The 19,572-nt window shown below is 37.7% G+C and overlaps 1 protein-coding gene and 1 long non-coding RNA gene across 11 annotated transcripts in view; one reads left to right on the forward strand and one right to left on the reverse strand.

Annotated features, from left to right (window-relative positions):
• The window catches only part of LOC136007346 (uncharacterized), a 34,392-nt gene extending 33,583 nt beyond the window's left edge, over positions 1 to 809 (reverse strand). Inside the window, exon 1 of the long non-coding RNA XR_010609643.1 lies at positions 726 to 809. This is a non-coding gene — a long non-coding RNA (uncharacterized LOC136007346). The remainder of the gene's footprint in view (positions 1 to 725) is intronic.
• Positions 810 to 6,551: 5,742 nt separating this feature from the next.
• TLL1 (tolloid like 1) overlaps positions 6,552 to 19,572 on the forward strand; it is a 151,035-nt gene continuing 138,014 nt past the window's right edge. For 4 of the 10 annotated variants that reach the window (XM_065694037.1, XM_065694039.1, XM_065694030.1 and 1 more), the window contains exons 1-2: positions 6,582 to 6,610; positions 7,796 to 7,854. Coding sequence is in view for 3 of the 10 variants with exons in the window: in XM_065694047.1 (XP_065550119.1) it covers positions 7,821 to 7,854 (34 nt within the window). In the remaining 7 variants the exon portion in view is untranslated. Of the gene's footprint in view, positions 6,611 to 7,260; positions 7,300 to 7,795; positions 7,855 to 13,351; positions 13,376 to 19,572 lie in introns of those variants that run through there. The other 6 variants (XM_065694047.1, XM_065694085.1, XM_065694021.1 and 3 more) reach the window with 5 other exon arrangements.

Genomic DNA, 19,572 nt, shown 5'->3' on the forward strand with positions numbered 1-19,572 from the left:
ATTAGGTTTTCAGCCTGTATCACTTCTCTTATGCGCTCTGCCAGTATGGAACTTTATGAATTAAATAAATAGTAATAATTTAATTTGCAATATATTTCAATATAGTATTACTGTAACATGAGATTGAAAAGCTGTGATGTAGTTTGCATAACTCAAGAAAAAAAAATTCCTTAAATCAGATTGCCCAGCACCTTTACTTACATTGCTTTAATCTGTACAGTTAAGGAAGGCAAGGGATTAGGTAGCAGAGGGAAGCTGTGGTGGTGTGGGTAGTGTACCTGTGTGTGCACATTTGCAGCTACACTCATAGATGGATTTATTTACACTTTCTTTCATGGCTGATGAGTGTGAAAGCAGGATGTAACTAAATAATACTACAGCTGCCTGAAGATGAGATGGGCAGACTGACTGCACAGTTTGGATGTGTAATGACTTGAAAATTTTCATATTAAAATTTTAATTTAAGTGGCTTTAAATAAGAAAGCAGGTAGTGATGGCAAGAATCTTTGGTGATCTGTTTTCAGGCTGGGTTTTCAGAAGTAGTCACTGTCAGTTACTATCCATAAGTCCAAACTCATCAATTGGATCCAATATGGCAAATATTTTAATTATATTGAACATTTCTGAAACATTCAGGTTGTTTTGTCTGTACACATAAGAAAGCTAGCTTGAGAAGCTCAGGAAAGAGATGGTCCTCCTGTAAGTTTGAATGCTTGCATGCTTACCTGGGGTGTATGAAGAGGGTCTACATTCGCCTCTTAGCCTTGTAAGAAGAAAGTTTTCCCATCTTCCAGTCAAGTGCCTTAAGTCTGGGGCTGTCAGGCATTTCAAAATTGAGGTCTTCTGGGAAGCCACATCAGGTCAATAGGAGGAATGATTCTATAGTTGTGTTATAGTGTGAATAATACCTTATAAAAAATGACATATATTATCTGTTTCAGTTCTGCCTCCAGACTGATGTCAGACCATTTGTCCTTTTGTTCCCCAACTCATCTTGCATGACCTTTTGAATAACAACAAAGGAATATTGGTAGTCCTCCAGTTTTCTGACGTTGACTCAAGTTATTAAAAAGTCTCAGAAAATAAACACAATCAATCAGTTGAGATCCTTTCAGAAAGTCTTTTGGGAGTCCTGCATGGAAATTTAAAAATATTTAACTCTACATAGCATATATTTTTTTGACATACTGTGTAATTACTGGTCCACTCTGAAGAAGTTCATTCTCCCTGTAAAATGGACTATCTCATCTTTCTTTCCAGACAGAAAACAGCAATGCTCCAAATAAGCCTTTTGTCCACATGCGCTATTAAACATTTTATTTTTGCTTTAGTCACTGCCAAATATGCATACTTTCTTGATCTCAATTTTCTCTATCAATTTTATCTAGGTTAATAATTTTAATTTATGAGGTTTATTTATCTTTCTCCTAAATGTAGTACTTTTCTAAATCACAGTGCATCAACTTTGAGTACATGTATGGGAACTGCCTGATAACCTGGTGCTTGCAATACCCTCCTGGAAGAGTGGGGCCCTCTTCTGAATCAGTCTGATGTGCAAGTAACTTTCGGCTATCAGATATAGCCACTCCTATAGCCACAGCAGTTTCTGGATGCACTGGTTAGCCATCTCCACAATTAATCTCTGCCTAAGTCCCAGCATATAAAGTAGAAGGCCAAACCAGAATGGGTTTGGCTGGCAAATCACTGTGATATTCGGACTGGAAACCTACCTAGAAGATGAACCTTCCTCCCTGCTGACAGTCACTTGCAAGATGTTGCTTGACACCAATACTCACACATTTAATTTTGCAGAGTTGAGCCTTTGCCTTCCTAAATTGTCTCCTGCAGTCTGCTCTCCCTCTCAATCATGTGCCTTTTCATGCAGTGACTCCAATATATTTACAGTTAACTTCCTTTGTGCTATTCTGTTCTATACAGTGGGTCAATGAGGAGTTTAGAATTTACTGGAAATAGTGCACACATTTCAGCATGACATTTACAGGAAAGGATGGTCAGCACATTTAGGCCTTCATCCATGCTGAAACCAAAGAGAGGAAACGATATGACATCCATGATTTCCTTGGGAGCTCTGGTACTATCAATTACTGCTCAGATGAAATATGTCCTGGTGTCAACCTCTTAATCCAAATCACATTATTGTTCTCTGGTTTATGGCAACAAAATAAAACCAAGACAGGAAGTACCCAAGATAATAGTGGTATGAGAGCATATCATACTATATCAAAGAAAAGTCTTTGTTGAACATGCAGAACGAACAGTGATTTTGGTGGTTTTCTAGAAACAGGCATCGATACCATATGATAAAGCTAGAGACAGTGTTTCATTTGGTGGGATCAATAAGTGCCTTACCATGAAAGAAAGGAGACAGCAAATGAATGCATTTTATGGTACAGCTGGCTTTAAAAAATAGCTCTGTAGTTTATCGGTTTGTGCCATGTGGCCCCTTTCTGGAACTTTCTTCAGATGCTCCAGACAGCTGTGTTCTCAAGTATCCTCACATATTAATGACTGTATTAATTTGGGGTGGAGCAGAGAAAGGACAGGATTCCAACCAGGGCTTGTGACAGCCTGCATTATATAGAAGGAAGAAGTCCAAAAAAAGATAGTTGTTGGATATGAAATAGAAGTCATCAAAAGAAACTTGATGCAGTAAGGTTTTACATATTTACAGTTACAGACCTAATTGGAATAGATCACAAAACACACTGTCTTGCCCTTTCAGTTATAGAGCTGTATTTTGGAAGTTGTCTAAATGTATACTTCTGCCAGGAAAAAAATGAGCTCAAATCTACCATGTATTGTTGTGCTGTTGTGTTTTCAGGTTTTATGTTAGGATTTGATTGCAAGTTTGGAGTTCTATTATTCTCTTTTTATTACTTGAGAGAGTGAAGGGGCGAGGTGTTTGCACTGAAAACTTCTGATGTCTAGTTGCTAGGATACCACTTATTATTTTTCAAGTCTTTTGTCAAGGAAAATGGAATAAAATAGTAATTTTATATTTTTTTTATTCTAGCATGGATTTTGCTTCAAAACACGATCATGAAAACTGGTGAAAATTTCTCTATATCCTGCTTTTTTATTGACTTGCTACAGTTCTTTAAACAGTTCAGACTCAGTAGCTGAACATAAAACAATAGCTACGTTTTAGCCAAAAGTCAATTGTTTGTTGCAATTTATATTTGGCAGACTACATTTTGCTATACAAAAAATAATGTGCTCTATCCTGTTTGTACTTTCTAGGACCTTCTATTACTCAAATGTACACTGTATAAGTCCCAGACATGCATTTCAAAATCCATACATCCATTTTTGAAGTATTGAATAACTTCAGGGGAAGAGCTTACTATTTTTGCACCTTTAACAGATATTTATAATATTGAAATAATATCTGTGAATAAAATTGTTCCATTAATTTAAATTAATATGATGAGTTGAAGGGATAAATTAAATGTTTTTATAATTGCCAAAATATATATAAACAAACATGACCAAAATCTAAAATATGTTATGTTTTGATATAGGTCAAAATAATAAAACCATAGAGTGGTTTAGGTTGGAAAGGCCCTTAAAAATCATCAAGTTCAAGACCCCTGACATGGGCAGGGACATTTCTCACTTGTTAGGGTTGCTCAAAGCCCCGTCCAACCTGGCCTTGAACACATTCAGTGAGGAGGTATCCCCAACTTCTCTGAGCAACCTGTTCATGTTTTGCCACTCCCACTGTAAAGTATTTCTTTCTTACATGCAAAGTAAATCTACCTTCTTCCAGTTTAAAACTGTCACCCCTTGTCTTGTCACTAGAGACCTTGTTAAAAAGTCTCTCCCCATCTTTCTCATAAGCTCCCTTTTCATACGGAAAAACTGAAATAAAGTCTCCCTGGAGTCTGCTCTTCTCCAGGCTCTGTTGTCTTCAGAGAAGTGCTCCAGCCCTCAGATAAGTTTTGTGGCCTTCCTCTGGACCTGCTACTAATAAAGGAAGTCCACTTTCTTCCAAAAAATCCCCACATTTTATTCTGATTCATTCACCATTACAATATCTTCTGCGCTTTATGCATAAATAATTTTTGAACCGTTTCAGTATTGTATTTCATTTAAGTTTGTGTGAGTGCTTTCTAACTAGCACTATAGTTTAATTACTTGGAAATTCTCCCAAGAGCAGCCTCTGCACCAGAAAGAGGACGAAGAAAATACCTGTTCTTTAGAGATTTTAGTCCTATCTTATCAGAAAAATCTTTCAGTAAATCCAGCAGTGACAAAGCTGATCATTCTTCTTGCTCTAGGGCACATCTCTGCATGAAAAGAGATATTGCTCCCCATCTGCTACACCACATTAATGCACTCGCCTCATGCGCTGAATGTTTTTGAAAAGTCCATATAAAGGGGTCCATTTAGCACTGCCTGAATAAATTACTGAAAGTACACTTATAAATTTTGGTCAACTTCTCACTTAGAAAGCTCTGAGTGCTTTGCTATTATCTTAGATTTTAGTGAAAATATGTTACTAGTTTAGAAACCGTCCACTGAAGTAATGAAGAGATGTAAAACTGCTATGATAAGCATACTTATCCAACCAGCATAACTTATTTTATGTAAGCAGTCAAATCTTGCATCTTTAAAGTTTAACAGCTTAATTAAGGTTGGATTTTCTAGTATTTGTATAGCTGTACAAATCATGACACCACTTTGTGCACTGTTATCTAACATTTAGAGCACATTAGCAGGGGACTGTGTCTAAGCTTATATATCCTCCCTGAATGCTCTTCATAGAGGTTGAGAGGGACAGCTTCTGAATCTCTGAGGAACTTTGGAACAACAAAATTTCATGCAATGCTAGGTCAGCATGGGAGTGGAGCTAGTTCATGACTGTCTACGTCTGCCTGTGCTCACAGTACAGCAAGCAACGTTGGGGGTGCAGAGTACCCTGGTGCTGTACCACCATTACTCCAAGATGATGTGTATCAACTGTGTATATGTGTATATGAGTATAACTGTGTTGCTGGATGCAATTTCTTGTTATAACCAGGGAAACACAGAAGATTTTTGGCATAACTGTGTTTGTTTGATTCTCACAATGCATCTGTACTGCTCTGCATGCTCAGTGCATCTGAAGTCCACTGTTGCATGGCACCCATAAGTTCAGCGATATTCTCTCATACTGAGTTTTCTGATTGCTTTACATTTTTTGTTCTTAAGTAGGGAAAAGAAGCCAAAACACACCTGAGATTATGATTATTATTTATGTCAGAAGTGATCCAAGACACAATCATGCTTTCTGATGTGCAAGATCGTATGGCACTCTGAGAAGAGGTGTCCTGGCAAAACTCATGAAACAGCACCCTAGTATGCCCCAAGGTCCAACTGTTTACACAACTTGTTTCACCAGCCGTGCCACATTGCTTTGTTGCGTTGCTGTGCTAGTCACCACCTGTGCTTCACCTGAGATAAACTGTGTAGAAATTGATGAAAGTCTTCCTACTTTGCTTCACAAGAATGTGATGAGCTTTAACAAGATAATGCTTACAAGGTGTTCTGTGGCTCAAGATGAAAAAGATCTTTTACAAATGCAAAACAGTAATATACCTTTATTCACTGAAACCTTCAGTTGTGACTGTCTGAAGTTACAGTAGCAGCTTGTATTTATACGATTTATATGTGGACATTTAAACAAGGCATTATTTTCAGTATTGCTGGACATTATTCTTAACTTAATAGAACACTGCAGCTGTGTACAGTCTTCACACTCAGCCTCAGAGACCTTTGTTGAAAGTCTGTGATGTGCTTGTAAGGTGCAAAATAGAGCTCACTGCCTAAGGGAAAGAGGGGGTTTGAGTGCTTTCTGGGTCCTCCCATTTCAGAGGCTTTCAAAGGACTAAAGGCATCCTTAGACTTAGAAACGGTTCTTGGAAATGGAGTTCTAAGCACATATGATGGAAAAACCTCCAGGAGTGAGGAACAAAAGTTTTACATCCTTTATGCTCTGTTAACTCTTGTTCCCAACATTAATGAGTTCAACTAGAGTTGAGGAACTTGTTCAACATTTCAGTCCCCAGAAGTTTACATTTCAACAAACATAAAATATGAACAAAGGAGACAAACAAAAAAGAACAGAGAAAGGAAGGATATGGCTTCAAACAAATGAAGCCAATATAAGTTAAAATACAACTAAAGAAAGAGAGGAAGAGTAAATCCTTTAAATAAGCAATATTAGCCACAAAGCCCAGAATGAATATGGGAAAAAAAAAGAACAAATGGGAATTATGTATAGAAGCTACCACCCTCCTCTGGAGACTGCAAACTACCAAATATGCTGAGGGAATATGCTGAGGCTCTGGAGCCCCTGCTTTTCTTAACTACAACTCCAACACTGACCAACACAGGACACTTGAGATGCCCTGAGTGCACTAATAGGCATTAACTGTCCTGAGTAGCCTCACCTGGGAACTCTGTCCACCCGCCCTCTGCCCACTGGACCCTGGGGCTCCATTTAAGCTCAGACCTGAGCATTTAGTTTCTTTTTGAGCTACAGTGGATCTGTTCATCTGGTTGTTCACCCCTGCTCCCCTTGCTGGACCTTGGACTTGCACTTCAGGTAGTTGGCTGTTAGCCTTATCTATTGGATGAATCCTTCTGATTCATCGTGTAATCTTACTGCTAGTCGTGTTTCCAGCTGCTCTGTACTGGAGTGATTGGATAGACCCTGTTCTACCCATGGTGTCCATGTGCAGTTGGACTGTACCCTGGCCTCTGCTGGGGTTGCCCTGGGCTCCTGGCATGGTCCCCTTTGCAGAGCATCCCTGTCTGTGCTGCTCCCTCACAGCACTAAGAGTAGAAGGCCTGGCATGCTGAGACAGAAACATGAGGCATGATAGTCCCAAATCTGTTTCTCTAGTGCTCCAAAAGAAAGTGTTCTTGAGGTCTAGAATATCAGGGAGGAGGGGTGTTTTTTCAGAATGATCTCTCTTGCTGCGGGCTGGCTGTCAGGACTTGCAGAAGATCCTACTCTGGGAAAGAGTCAATGAATAAGGAACACCCTTGTGTTGTTCAGGCTTTCAGCTTGAAAACAAGTACTACGTGTACCAGAGAGCTGTGCTGGGGGAGGGAGGGCTGGTGTCCATTTTATGAGAGATTTGGAAGCTTAACGCTTTTTAATTAGAACTCTTACAAAAAGCTAAATTTTCTTCAGAATGAAATTACCATTCCGTGCCTGACTTGACAGAGCACTCAGCAGACGAACAGCAAGGCTGGGAGCAGAATCTGCAGAATCTATGTGTTTGTCAGGTAGACTGGTGGCCTGGGGAATATGGATAGATTCATCAGTATCCTTCTGGAGTGAGCATGCATGTGAGCTGGTGGAATCAGAATGCAGGATTTGAAAATAGTTTAATCTGGCAGAATTTCATTAACATTGAAACATCTCTGGGAAAAATGTAAATATTTATGGGTAGGCAAATTGAGAATAAAAAGATGTTCCATCAAAATAGCAGTGTTGCTGTTTTCCCCTCCAGCTGGATCTATTGGTAGTTCTCCTTGCACACCATACAGTAGTATTTGATATGTTTCCATGTGGCTGGCTTTTTGGCTTGCGGTTTTTGGTTATTTTTAAATGTCTTTGCTCAGAACTCTTGATGTTTATATTCAGAAAACAATATTAAAATAACTTGTAGTCTTAATCACTTAAATAGATTTAAGACTGTTGGGGCCATTATAGTTCAATCCTCATGTCCATTATGAGATAGTCTTTAATTACATGATCTCATTCTTTGTTTTCCCACAGGACCCTGCCTCATTTAGTGTGCAGGATGAACACTGCTTGGAATGAATCAGCACAATACAGTGAGTCTGTTGTTTGTAAGCCTCATCTCAATTGTTGAAGAAGTTGGGATGTGTGTTTTGAATGAGCTGGGATGTCAAGAAAAGAAAGGATGGTCTTGTAGCTGAGGAAATGTATATTGCCTTGGAGAATGAGTTTCTATCATTGTATTTGCCAAGAAAAAAAATTGTGAGGTACACTTTTGGGGAAGAAGAAGCAAAAACTGTTTCTCAGGTATCCATTAACTGCGAACACCTAATTTTCCTAGAAATCTGAGGGCATGGGTCCACATTCCATACTACCAATATCAAACAAAATGTTGAATTCAGTGGGCACTGTTCATTCTTGCACATTGAGGAAAATGTGTGCAATCACAATGAAGAGCTGTGTTGTAAGGGAGTTGTATAAATGCATCTTGTGCTTTCAATACTTCATATTCTATGCTCTTGCATCTATCTGATGTATTATTAACAAAGTTATCTCTATACACACATCTAATAGTTAACTGTTAAATAGAAAACTATAAAAAGTGACCAAGAGTAAATCAGTCTTTGGTGTATACGGATATGAAATACTAGTGCAAGCTACCTTACTACTTAATTATAGGTTTCCTAATTTATGATGACAGTTTGTATTTATCTTTGATGCTCAGTTGTATATCCTACTGCAAACTGGCTGTGAAGGAGTTGTTTCCTTTGCAATCTTTTGGAATAATCTAATTTATTTTCATTTGTATATCCTACTGCAAACTGGCTGTGAAGGAGTTGTTTCCTTTGCAATCTTTTGGAATAATCTAATTTATTTTCAATTGTAAGGTATTCTTTTAAAATCAGAGCCCAAATGAAACTGGTGTATCAGCTCTCATGTATTCAACTTGCACCTAGTCTGGTTTACATGTAACTCGCTGTGGTTGTCCTTTCCATTTCCATTTTAACACCTATTTTTAGGCATCAGTTTAGACAATGCAACAGTGATGTCGCCAGGGCTATTTTTTTTCCTTATTCTAGAACAAAGTAGAAGTAATTCAGTTGGCCTCTGTTCCTGCATAACTAAGTATTATTTCGTAAGGGCCTAATCAATAAAGAGTAAGATCCATAATGTACTTAGAAGTTGGACTGCAAATACAAGTCTGCTCAGATTAATTATTGCTAAAATTTGAATATTTTTTCTCTAAATCTTAGTAAAATAATACCAAAAAAAGAATTTTTATTTTTATTTTTTGAATCTCTGACACCTACATATTCCTTCACCTTCAGTAATACAAACAGGGTCTCTAGGCCACAGCTCATAGGGGGTTCTCAACTTTCTGAGATATTACCGGTTTATAGTCTCCATGTTTTGAAGTAACTGAACCAAAACCACTGAAGAAAGCAACCTGAGATTTACAAATTTGTACTCTTATTTTCTAAGTGGTTGATCGCTTAGTAAATACTCCCATTTTCTCTTCAACTATTATATGGTGAAATGTAATGAATGATGAACATATTAGTAGTCTAAAAATACTTCCTTGCATGTCAGCATTTATCCAATCTGTCATTGTACTGCATTTTAGCAGTTTGTTTTAAAGGATCTAAACATCAAAAAGTTTTCTTTTCAGTGAAAGCTTGAATTTTGGATTTGGTGTTTCTTACGGCAAGGGGAAGGGTAACAAAGGGAGATTATTCTACTAGTTCTGCTGAATGATTATTTTTTAGAGCCATAAAATTTTATCTTGTTTTTAAGTAGCTATTCATCATGGAAGCTAGGTAAAATCATAAACACATATCGGATGTTTTTACTTGAATTTTTATTCACAGTAATCAACCCTAGTCCAGGATAATAATGACTGAGCTTTATGAGAATATTCCAGGGTTCAGGAGGGTCCGGATGTGGCTGTGATTGTAAGCATGGAAGTGCATGTACTCAGCACAGATGGGAAGGGGAATATTGCTGTCATCACAGTGCAAGTACCCTAAGCCACGGAGGAGTCAATCCAGCTGAGTAAGTGAGGCTTCCAGCCAGGGGTGCTCTCACAAAAGCACAGCCATGCTGTGTGCTACGTTTGTAAGCTGTAGCTTAAATCAGACTCCTCCAAAGCCAAGGATGTTGGGTCTAGAGAGTAGAAAATTACTTTGAGATAGCCAGAGAAGGCCAGTTAAGTCATAGAGTTTATTCTGTCAGGCTTAGGCTTTAAGAACAAGAAACTCTGAACCTTCCAATAATTTTCTGATTCTTGTGTTAGAATCAAACTACAGTCTGGTGGTGGGGGGTGGGGAAGGAAAGGGTGTAAGTGTAATTTAGGGTTTTGTCTACCTCATCTCCAGCTTCTCTTATTTAGTAACAGTACCAATTACAGGTCATTTCAAATGGTCAGAGCTGTCTGTTTCCTTAAATCTTTCATTGGATAGATTCTGAGAAGTGTTACTTTGATTTTTCCTATTTCCTGTATCAACTATAGCAATCTGATGTAATTCACGTGGAGGACATTATTTCTAAATCTGTCATAACAATAGAACTGTGTTCAAATAAATGAATGCAAAAATAATACTTAACCTTTCTGGCCTAGTGTCATCCAGAGATGTAAAAGCAGAGACTATGACAGATCAGGTGACATCAGCTTTTCCTTAACACTAATATTAGTAGCAAGCCTGGGGGTATAGAAAGTACTGTGCAATTCATTGCTTTTTTTTTTTTTTTTTTTTTTGAATGATCAGATCTCTTTGTATGAGAAGGGCTATAAATACTCTCTTTGTTTATTCTGCAGCCCAAGGGCAAATCTGTGATACAGACAAGATGCTGCAGCCACAGAGTTATAGAAAATGCAGCATTCTGCCGTGCCATTAATAGGAGCCTCTATGTACTTTTAAGATGACCTAAAAATAAAACAGTATAGCTCCTCTGTTTTACAGACAAATTTATTAGAGACATGTTGAGAGAGGGTGAGAGAAGATAAAAAGTATATATATATATATAAACAAATCTTCAGAAGCAACATTTTCTAAAGAGTGTTATGTAAATATGCAGGTAAAATTTGCACTTAAGTAAATGTGCTATGGGAAATACACATCTAAGTAAAAATGCTGTAACTTTAAAACATTGGTTGTGAGCCAGCCAACACTGAGAAGTCTCTGTGATCAAGGTGCTTGTCACTTGTAGTGAAGGATAATTTTGGCTTTAATAGATTCTGAGACAACTATTGCAAAAAACCCTCTCATCTATTCCATTTTCACTTTCAAATAGACCAACTAAAACTGCCCACAACCTATGGCTGTAAGTACCACTTGGCTTCATCAATAGATAATGGTATAGCATTGATGACAAACCTTGGTTCAAACCTGTAATGCAAATGAAAGAGATTGAGCTATTGGGATCTCCTTGGTGCTTGGACTCCATCGTACTCTTAGACCAAGCAAACAGGTAATACGTTTCCATTTGGGATTTATTACTTCATTATTCCTCCTGCATGCCTGTGTCAGAATCTCTCTCCTAATTCTGATGTCTGTCTTGATCAGTTTGTAGCCATTTTCTTTTTTTTCTTGTGTTGTTATTTTTGTTATGTAAGTAATTTTTCTCACTGCTTGTATAGGAAACTAACATATCCCTTTACACAGTTTGAAGGGATCTCTTAATAGCTTCCCAGAAGAGCTCTCCATTCCTTTGATCAAAAGAATGGTCAAGTTTATACTCAAATAATATATGCACTTGAGGTTATAATACTGTCATCAATGTTGCTCCCTCCCCCCCTTTTTTTTTTTACTGGAAAGACCTTGCCTTATTGATGCTTGGATTGTATTTCTTTTTCATGTATACAGGAGGTTGATAATCATTTTGTTTGACTATTTAATCCATATTTCTCAGTGATCACACTTTATATCTGAGATCCCAGAAAGAATTCTTGTTGTTGCCCTTTATTTATGACCTTGTACTCTGTACAATTTATTTTTATCCAATTACTATGACTTTGGCTCCCAAAGTCATTCACTTCTAGTATGGTAGTACAGTTCCCTTCTGCATAGATAATTCATCTCAATAGTATATTATCAACACATCTCAGTGGCATACTTTTATTTTTCATGGCTAAGTTTATGAATGAAAGTATTGCACAGCATTTGCCCTATGGTGGCTCTCCACCTAGCAAATTATAAGGACTTATTCTGGTCCATTATTCCCCTACAGTCTGTGTAAAGAAAGGAGACTGACAGTTTTTTCAGCATCACTGAATTGTTGCTCCTTGCAACATTTGAGAAACCTTTGTGTTACATGAACCTTGTGTTCATACAGAAAACAACTGGTATGGAATAAAAACATCTTAAAACTGCAAACAGGTGCACAGGAAAACAATGTAGGCTTTTTCTGTACATTTACTGTAGGTGCCCCTACAGAATATAGCATTAAATCTCTTGGTCTGAAATGGGTGTTAAAAGACAAACTGACAGCAGAGAAATTATCTTTCATTTAGAGAATGAAAAGTCTCTTCCTTCTTTCTTTGAGAAGAAAAAAATACAGTTCTTGCCAACAATATAAAGCAATGCTGACACCTACAGAGAATGTATGTAAATATCAACTTAGAATTTGCATTTTCCATGAGAATTTCCAGAATTATTTGGTAAAAGAACAAGCAATTTAAAGCAAGCTCTTATAACTGTTAACAAAAATTAAATCTTTATCTTCTGTTTGGGTCATTCCTTGGTAAATCAGTTAAATATTGAACATAAAACATATGCTTGAAAAATTATATATTTACTTTCAGTAAGGCACACTTCCAATTGCACTAAAATATTTTTTTTTTCTACAAATTCATTCATACAGCTGTGGATGACCCAACAGCTATAAACGAAGCCATCACCATGATGTGCATTGCTGCACAGAGCCAGGGTTACTGCCTCTGATGGGCTGTTTCTTCTCTCTCCCTTGCTGGGACACAATAGGATTATATTAGTATTACTGGGGTTTGCAGCTTCTGCGTTCAGGTAAACAGGCCTATAAAAACTTCCGTATAAGAGATTGCCCATATGTGCAGCAAAGTTGAAGAAAAATTAGCCTAGTATATTGAGGAGAGATTAGCTCTTTTCTTGAGTGTTTGTTCATCAATGTGCTATTATGGGTTATGCAATAACAATGCAATATTATACAATAATATGGCACTGGTGCAGGAAGGTGGACTCCTTGCCTTCTAAGCATATGATAGGTATTCTAAATACATAGAAGAACTCCCCATGAATTCTCTGCACTAGTCATTTTCTCAGAGGCCACTTATGGGCTTGACAGTACATTGCTTAAAATGGTGATTTAGCAAAGTGACCAGGGGCTAGGAGGCACTAAGCCGTTTAAAAGAAGCTTTGGAAAAATGGCAGATGGTAATTGTGGGTTTGTCTGATAGTCATGTTATCCATGCTCCTGTTACACAAACTTCTGGTAGAATTTCAAACATCTGAAAGAATTTTAGCTCCCAAAGAAAATTGTTTGAGAAAGTTTAAAGTAGGTTTCCAGATCTGAACTGCTGAACGTCTTGGAAATCTTTAATTTTGGTTCTAGGTATGGCTTGGACCCAACTCCTGAGCAAATGTAAGTTTCCTGCAGGAAGACTGAATGACTAGAAAGCTTGCCTTTGAGCTTAGGGGTCTTTTAAACATAGAGAGCTACAAATCAGAAGGCAACACTTTTCACTGAAGGCAAGTCATAATTACTTTGCTGTGAAAGGCTGAATGAAAAGCCCTTATTCTAGGCCTCTACAGCTTCTTCAGAAATGAATCTATCAAAAGATACGTGTCTTTGAAAAACAAGCACATTTCATATCCTGGAATCTTTTCATCTGAGATAGATAACTGCTTTACCAGTCAGATTGTCAAGATCTTTCAATTGAAAAAGGAAACTATTTAGACTAATACATATTGTGACTCTCCAAAAGAAAAAAAAAAGCACATTAAAGTTTTGGCACATTTATTTTTAGCATTAGGTAGAATTATTTGTAAGTTTTATTAATAACTATATGAATGAAACCAGCAAACTTCTCATTTCATACTATGTGTCACTAAAAGTGTGTGTATACTAAGTGCATAAACTAGATTGATACATAATATTATGTGTATATACTAGCATATTCTGATGCCTGTATATGAATACTGACTTGATCTTAGTTGAGGGAACTGAACCAAATTAAAAAATACCCTTCCCTCTTCAATAATTGCATGTTTACATTTTCAGCTTTTTATTCATGTATGTGTTTAGATCAGCATCAATCGTTGTTTTAAACACCATTGTTCTGGTGGCTCTGAGCATGATGACAACAGCAAAAAGCTTGGCTTGCAATTTCAAATGCTGTGAGACTGACTTCTCACCAATATTTCCTAACACCATCAGGCAAACGAATATTGTTTCCTTGCTGGTTGTTATTTGCAAAGGCTTAAAGCCTTACATGTACGCAGTTATGAAGAAAAGCCACTGAGGAGTAGCTGGCAATTTTCTTTCTTTTTGGCAATATGCAGGAGATGGGTGCTGTCTCTCACCTTTCCTTCCCATGCCATGAGAGTTTATGCAAACAGCAGCATTTTGTGAAGTTGCAATACAGTCAGCACATTGTTCCAATGCAACCAAAGGAGATGCATTAGGATGTTTTATAGCAGCCTTTCAGTCGCTTAATGGGGGAAACGGAAATCCCTGGAGGTGCGTTTTGCCCATGACCTGGAAATGGTGCCTGGCAGGAATGGGCCGGAGACCACAGCGCCAGCCCGGGAGCGGAGCGAGGCCGCGGGGATGGGCGGCAGCTGCCCGGCCGCCCTGGGCTCTCACTAGGGGTCGCAGGATGCCAGAAAATCGCAACCTGCTCGGAAGGGCAAGGATGCTGGACCCGGCATGTCATCCTCTGGCTGCGGCTCACCCTTGGGAAAACACGGCTGTGTTCCCTTCTCTCTTGGGGTTCTGGTTGCTTGCTAAAACCGGGGCTTGTTCGGGACACGAGGCTTGAGTCTGGGAAGAGGGCAGCATCTAACTATTATTAAATATGTGTAATCTGTAAGAAAGGCCTAATGCTGGTGCAGGTGGGATTATTTTTGTTGCAGTCCTTAATCTGGATAATAACTGGAGATTTGGCTAGGCAGCATTTTCTATTTTATGCTCATTAAATGCTCACTGTTGAAAATTAATACTAAATCTTATTTGTAAGTACTAGTCTCTTCTTCCACAGTGAATTTATTGAGCTGCTATTGATGTGTCAGCACTTCTCTAGCAAACTATTTTACTAACTTAACTGTGTCTTCAGTCTCTGCAGGACTACCTTAAAAATGTAGGCTACATCAACAATATTCCCTGTGAAAGCACCGATACTGAAATATAATCACAGGTTGGGTTTCAGAGGACAGCTTTCTCATCTAGTTTGCTACTTTTTCAACCAAACCTCAGGCATCTTCCAATGTCTTTATTTCCCAAGCAGACAAATATTCTGTTACTCTGGTGACAGTGAGGATGAAGTTAGAGAAAGAAATGTAACAAGCAGTAACAACAAAAGATCCAAATTTACTGATGGAGACAATTGGCAAACTGAGCAGTTCATTGAAGTCAATGGAATTTGAATGAGTAGCGAACTCATTACAAATACATCAGGCAGACATATTCTGAGTCAACTGAAATATGCAAATAATCAAAATTGTATTCAATAAATAGTTTGACATTTGACACCAATTGAAATAATTTCTGGATAAGAATAAAAATGAACAGACGGCATCAATTTCTAAAGAGAGCTGAGTAACAAAGTAATGGCCTTCAGCATATTTATATATACATTCAGGGAGAAGAAAACAGGCTTCGGAAGGAGCAGTTGTAGTAGAAGAGCTTTTCACAAACTGGAGACTATCTGAATCATGCGGAAGTCATGAGCTATTACTTCAGTACCGTTAAACCAGGAAGATTTCTGTTTTCACCATTAGCATTTTTTGCGAAATATGAGGGTTTATGTTACAATTTTTTCTAGTACAGGGATTTTGGTAATGTGTTTTGCTGCATTAATCTGTGATGTCTGTCCTGCATACCACTATTCATGTCACTTGCTGAAAAAGAGGCTTATGGTAGACCGAGTTAGGGATAATATTTTAGTTGTTGGGAAGTGCAATTTTTATGTGGTAAGTGCAATTTTTTTATAAATAAATACACAGGCACACAAGTACTTTAAAAGACCTTACCTGTTATGACAGCTCTACATCATAATAGAAACAAGTACAAACGTACACCTTTATTTATACTCTGTACTTAAAGATTCTGAGTTGTTCATATGTGCAGTGTTCTAAGTCTGAACCCATAAAGGCTTCAGTGCCTAATCTGAAAAGGGCACTCCCACCAGCACATGGGAAACCCAAACGTAGATGCCTGAAGTGTGTATTGTAAATTTGGGTCTTCAGATATGAATCACATACAGAAAATCTATACTGCTTTTACAATCAGACTGGACTCTGTATATGCAATACAGAACTTTGTAAGTGGTGCCTGGGACCTCTTTCACCCTTTTCTTGGAAGGCTGAACATTTTGTGTAGGCGGTGGTTCCATATTCTAGATTCATTTTGGAAGTGTTTTGATCTCAGATTTTAGTTCAGGTTCTTTATACTGTGAATGTGTGTACGTGTGTATGTGCACACACTTGCCCAAAACTATCTCTGATAGGTCATTTGTGACATCTCTAATATTGCAAATTGTATAGGTTTGAGGGGAGGGATTGAAAAAAGAGTTGCAAGGGCTTGGTGTGCTGAACTCTACTGAAAAGGCTGCAAGTTGAGCTCGAATTGTAATGCATATGTATAATCTGTATATATGTGTAATTAATGCAAAATGTATTACTTAGAGCAAATATTGATTGGTGTTTGCACAAAACTATCACCTTGGTGAGTGAAAAAGCATCCGTCTTTAAAGTACAATATAATGATAGAATCCTCCAGACAGGTTAATTATTGCTGAATGATGCATCAGTGTCTTATTTCAAAAGAAGCTTATGCTGGCATAGTCTAGGAAAATGTTCTACTGTAGTAAAGAAGAATTGGTAACAAGCAGGGTACAGATAGTTTTTTGAGAAAGCTGGATAATGTGGATGCAATTAAATTAGTTTTGCAATAGATATTTATGATCTTATGCCACTTATGTTTAGGAAATGTACTAGCTAAGCCACCTTAGGTATCATATACCTAAGGGGTTTTTGGATAGCTGTACCATAAAATTCAGTGGTTATACTACCTGTATCAAGGAACTACATGTTAGACAATGTTGAAATGGATAGAAGTTTTCTGCTGTTTGGAGAACTTATTTAAATGTTACCACGAATAAAGAGAAGGCTCATAACTACAGAACAATATTGCTATAATTGGAAATGATTTTATCATAGTTTCTTGCTGCTTTCTGTAAAACAATCGCCATTCTTCTGCCTGGGAGTTGGTGCTACACCTTAATTTATTTTCAATGATCCAGTATTAGAAAAATACTTAGTGTCTATGTAAAAACCCCAGTTAGGGCAAGGTTCCTCTATTTCCTTTTATTCCTTACCTCCAATCTCAGTGTTACATGTTTTCTGCGGTAAGCAACAGAGGTTATTATAACTGATAAATTACAATGTAAACTAAACCAGAGGTTTTTCCTCTAAGTGGCGTATGACTCAAAACAGTGAATCCTGTTCTGCAAGGGGCTGAGCTGCTTCACCTTCTAGGAATGAATGGGAGATCAAAATGCTCAACAGTCACTCAAGATCGGGCTCATTAGAGGCTTTCTTCTGTCAAAAATCAGCCACTTACTCCCAGCTATGTGACAGCATGCTGAATACTGGAGGGTAAGATTAACCCTGTACACCTAGTGAGTCTAATAACAAATGTCACTTCTAGTCTTATCAGCAACGTGTTTTCATAGATGAAGGGTGGACAGGTCTGGAAGCAGTAGTATTTTTGTTACAGTTTATTAAACTTGCATTATCATATAATTGACAAAGTAACTATGTTCACCAGCTACAATGTTCACCATTCACTGTCCAGAATGATGATTGATTAGTGATCCTGCTCAGCTCCTATGCAAGTCAAATGCAGGTTTGCTGTCAACTTTGACAAGGAGCAGCCTCTTACAAAGTTGAGAATTGAATCCTGAATGCTTTACCAACTTGTAAAAATAAACTACTAAGTTCAAAACAAACAGCTTTTAGCTTTTTTTTTTTTTTTTTTTTTTGCATGCTAGACAATAAAGTAAACCAGACAAAATCAAGTTGGAAAACACTGAGATGTCAGTTTTTCATCTGGCAGTCTCTATCTTCTGAAGAACTGCAAGCTAAGCTCTGCTAAGCTCAAAGCCCATAGACTTTGGTTTTTAATTAAGAAGAAGGCAGAGAGCCTCCTAATACTTGGAATGCAGCTGGTTTCAGACAAGTGAATATTTAATATGACCTCCTATAGTAACCTCTTATGCCTTCTAGCTTTGAACATTGTTTTAACAATTAAGCTTTTCTTGCCTTGTGTTTAAATAGCTGTCCACAGCTACTGCAAATTGATTTATTGCTTGATGGATCAGGGATGCTGAGCAAACACAGAACAGTTTCCAATTTAAGTAGTGCACCACTGGTTTTGTTGTTGTTGCTTGATTACTTGTTTTAACATCACTGTGTGTTCTCAATGTAGTTTTATGCTCTACTGTGGGTTTTAGAGCATTAAAAATGGAGAGGGCGTAATACACATGATGTTATAAACAGAGTCTGGTTGGGTATCTAATATTAAATTCCCTGACATTGTCTGCTGATACACATTGTTGCAGTTTATTAAGTTGCTTTTATGCCTTTGCTTAATTGTAAAGATGTGATATTTCCATGCTAGGTATCTTTTCAGTTTTAAATTTTTGTTCTTCAATCTTTCTTTTAGAACATTAGCTTAAATTACCCAGGTATTTGAAAATTAAACTTGCAAATACATGGGTTTTCTCCTAATAAAAATTATAGCAGTGTTTTTAGAAGGGCTTCATATGCTTGGCATGTAGGAAATGTAGTTAAATCTTGAGCAGAACAGAAAGGAGGAGGATGTTAGCCCTTATGTCAAGGCTTATGTCCTTTTTCTCCTTTAAACATTACTGTGGACTTAACCACCACCTTAGTCAGCCTTGAACACATACAGTTTTAGCAGCCCTCTTCTTACATGAGTGTCTCACCAGCAATGACACTTTTAATGATCATTTTGATCTGTGCCTTGCTTGAATCTGGAACTTTATTGAGAGGCAGTGATGATTTCACATGCTTAATGCACCTCATCTGTACTTATGGGAATAGGAGGGGAAGGCTGGCTGACCTGAATAGATGGCGAAGAAGAACAGATCTTGCAGCGTGCTAAAGTTGGCACAAAGCTCCTGAGAAACTGTGGGATGTGATTAGGAGAAATTATCAGTGGGAATGGTGGATATCTTTTTGGAACAATTAAATTGTTTGCATGAAGAAACTGAGCCTGAGGAGTAACAGAATGAAAGGGAAGAGGTAGCTGGAGGACTGCAGACAAGAAAAACTGCCTGAACAACAACGTAAGGGCTGGAGCTAGGATAACTCTGTAACTGGGAAATAAGGTCAAGGAGCAAGGTGGTGCATTCCTGGAGTAAATAACAGATAAAGAAGGTGAATGTCAACATAACTAGAAGTTAAATCAGGTGAGAAAAGGATCAACTAGATAATGGGAGTGAAAACAAAACAACAGAAAAACAGCCCTGTTGTAGCTGAAGATGAATCTGAGCATGAGGAGTCCAAGAATACAATTAAAGAAAAGTGCAACTA

The sequence above is a fragment of the Lathamus discolor genome, chromosome 1 (assembly GCF_037157495.1).
Source record: "Lathamus discolor isolate bLatDis1 chromosome 1, bLatDis1.hap1, whole genome shotgun sequence".
Taxonomy (NCBI): domain Eukaryota; kingdom Metazoa; phylum Chordata; class Aves; order Psittaciformes; family Psittacidae; genus Lathamus; species Lathamus discolor.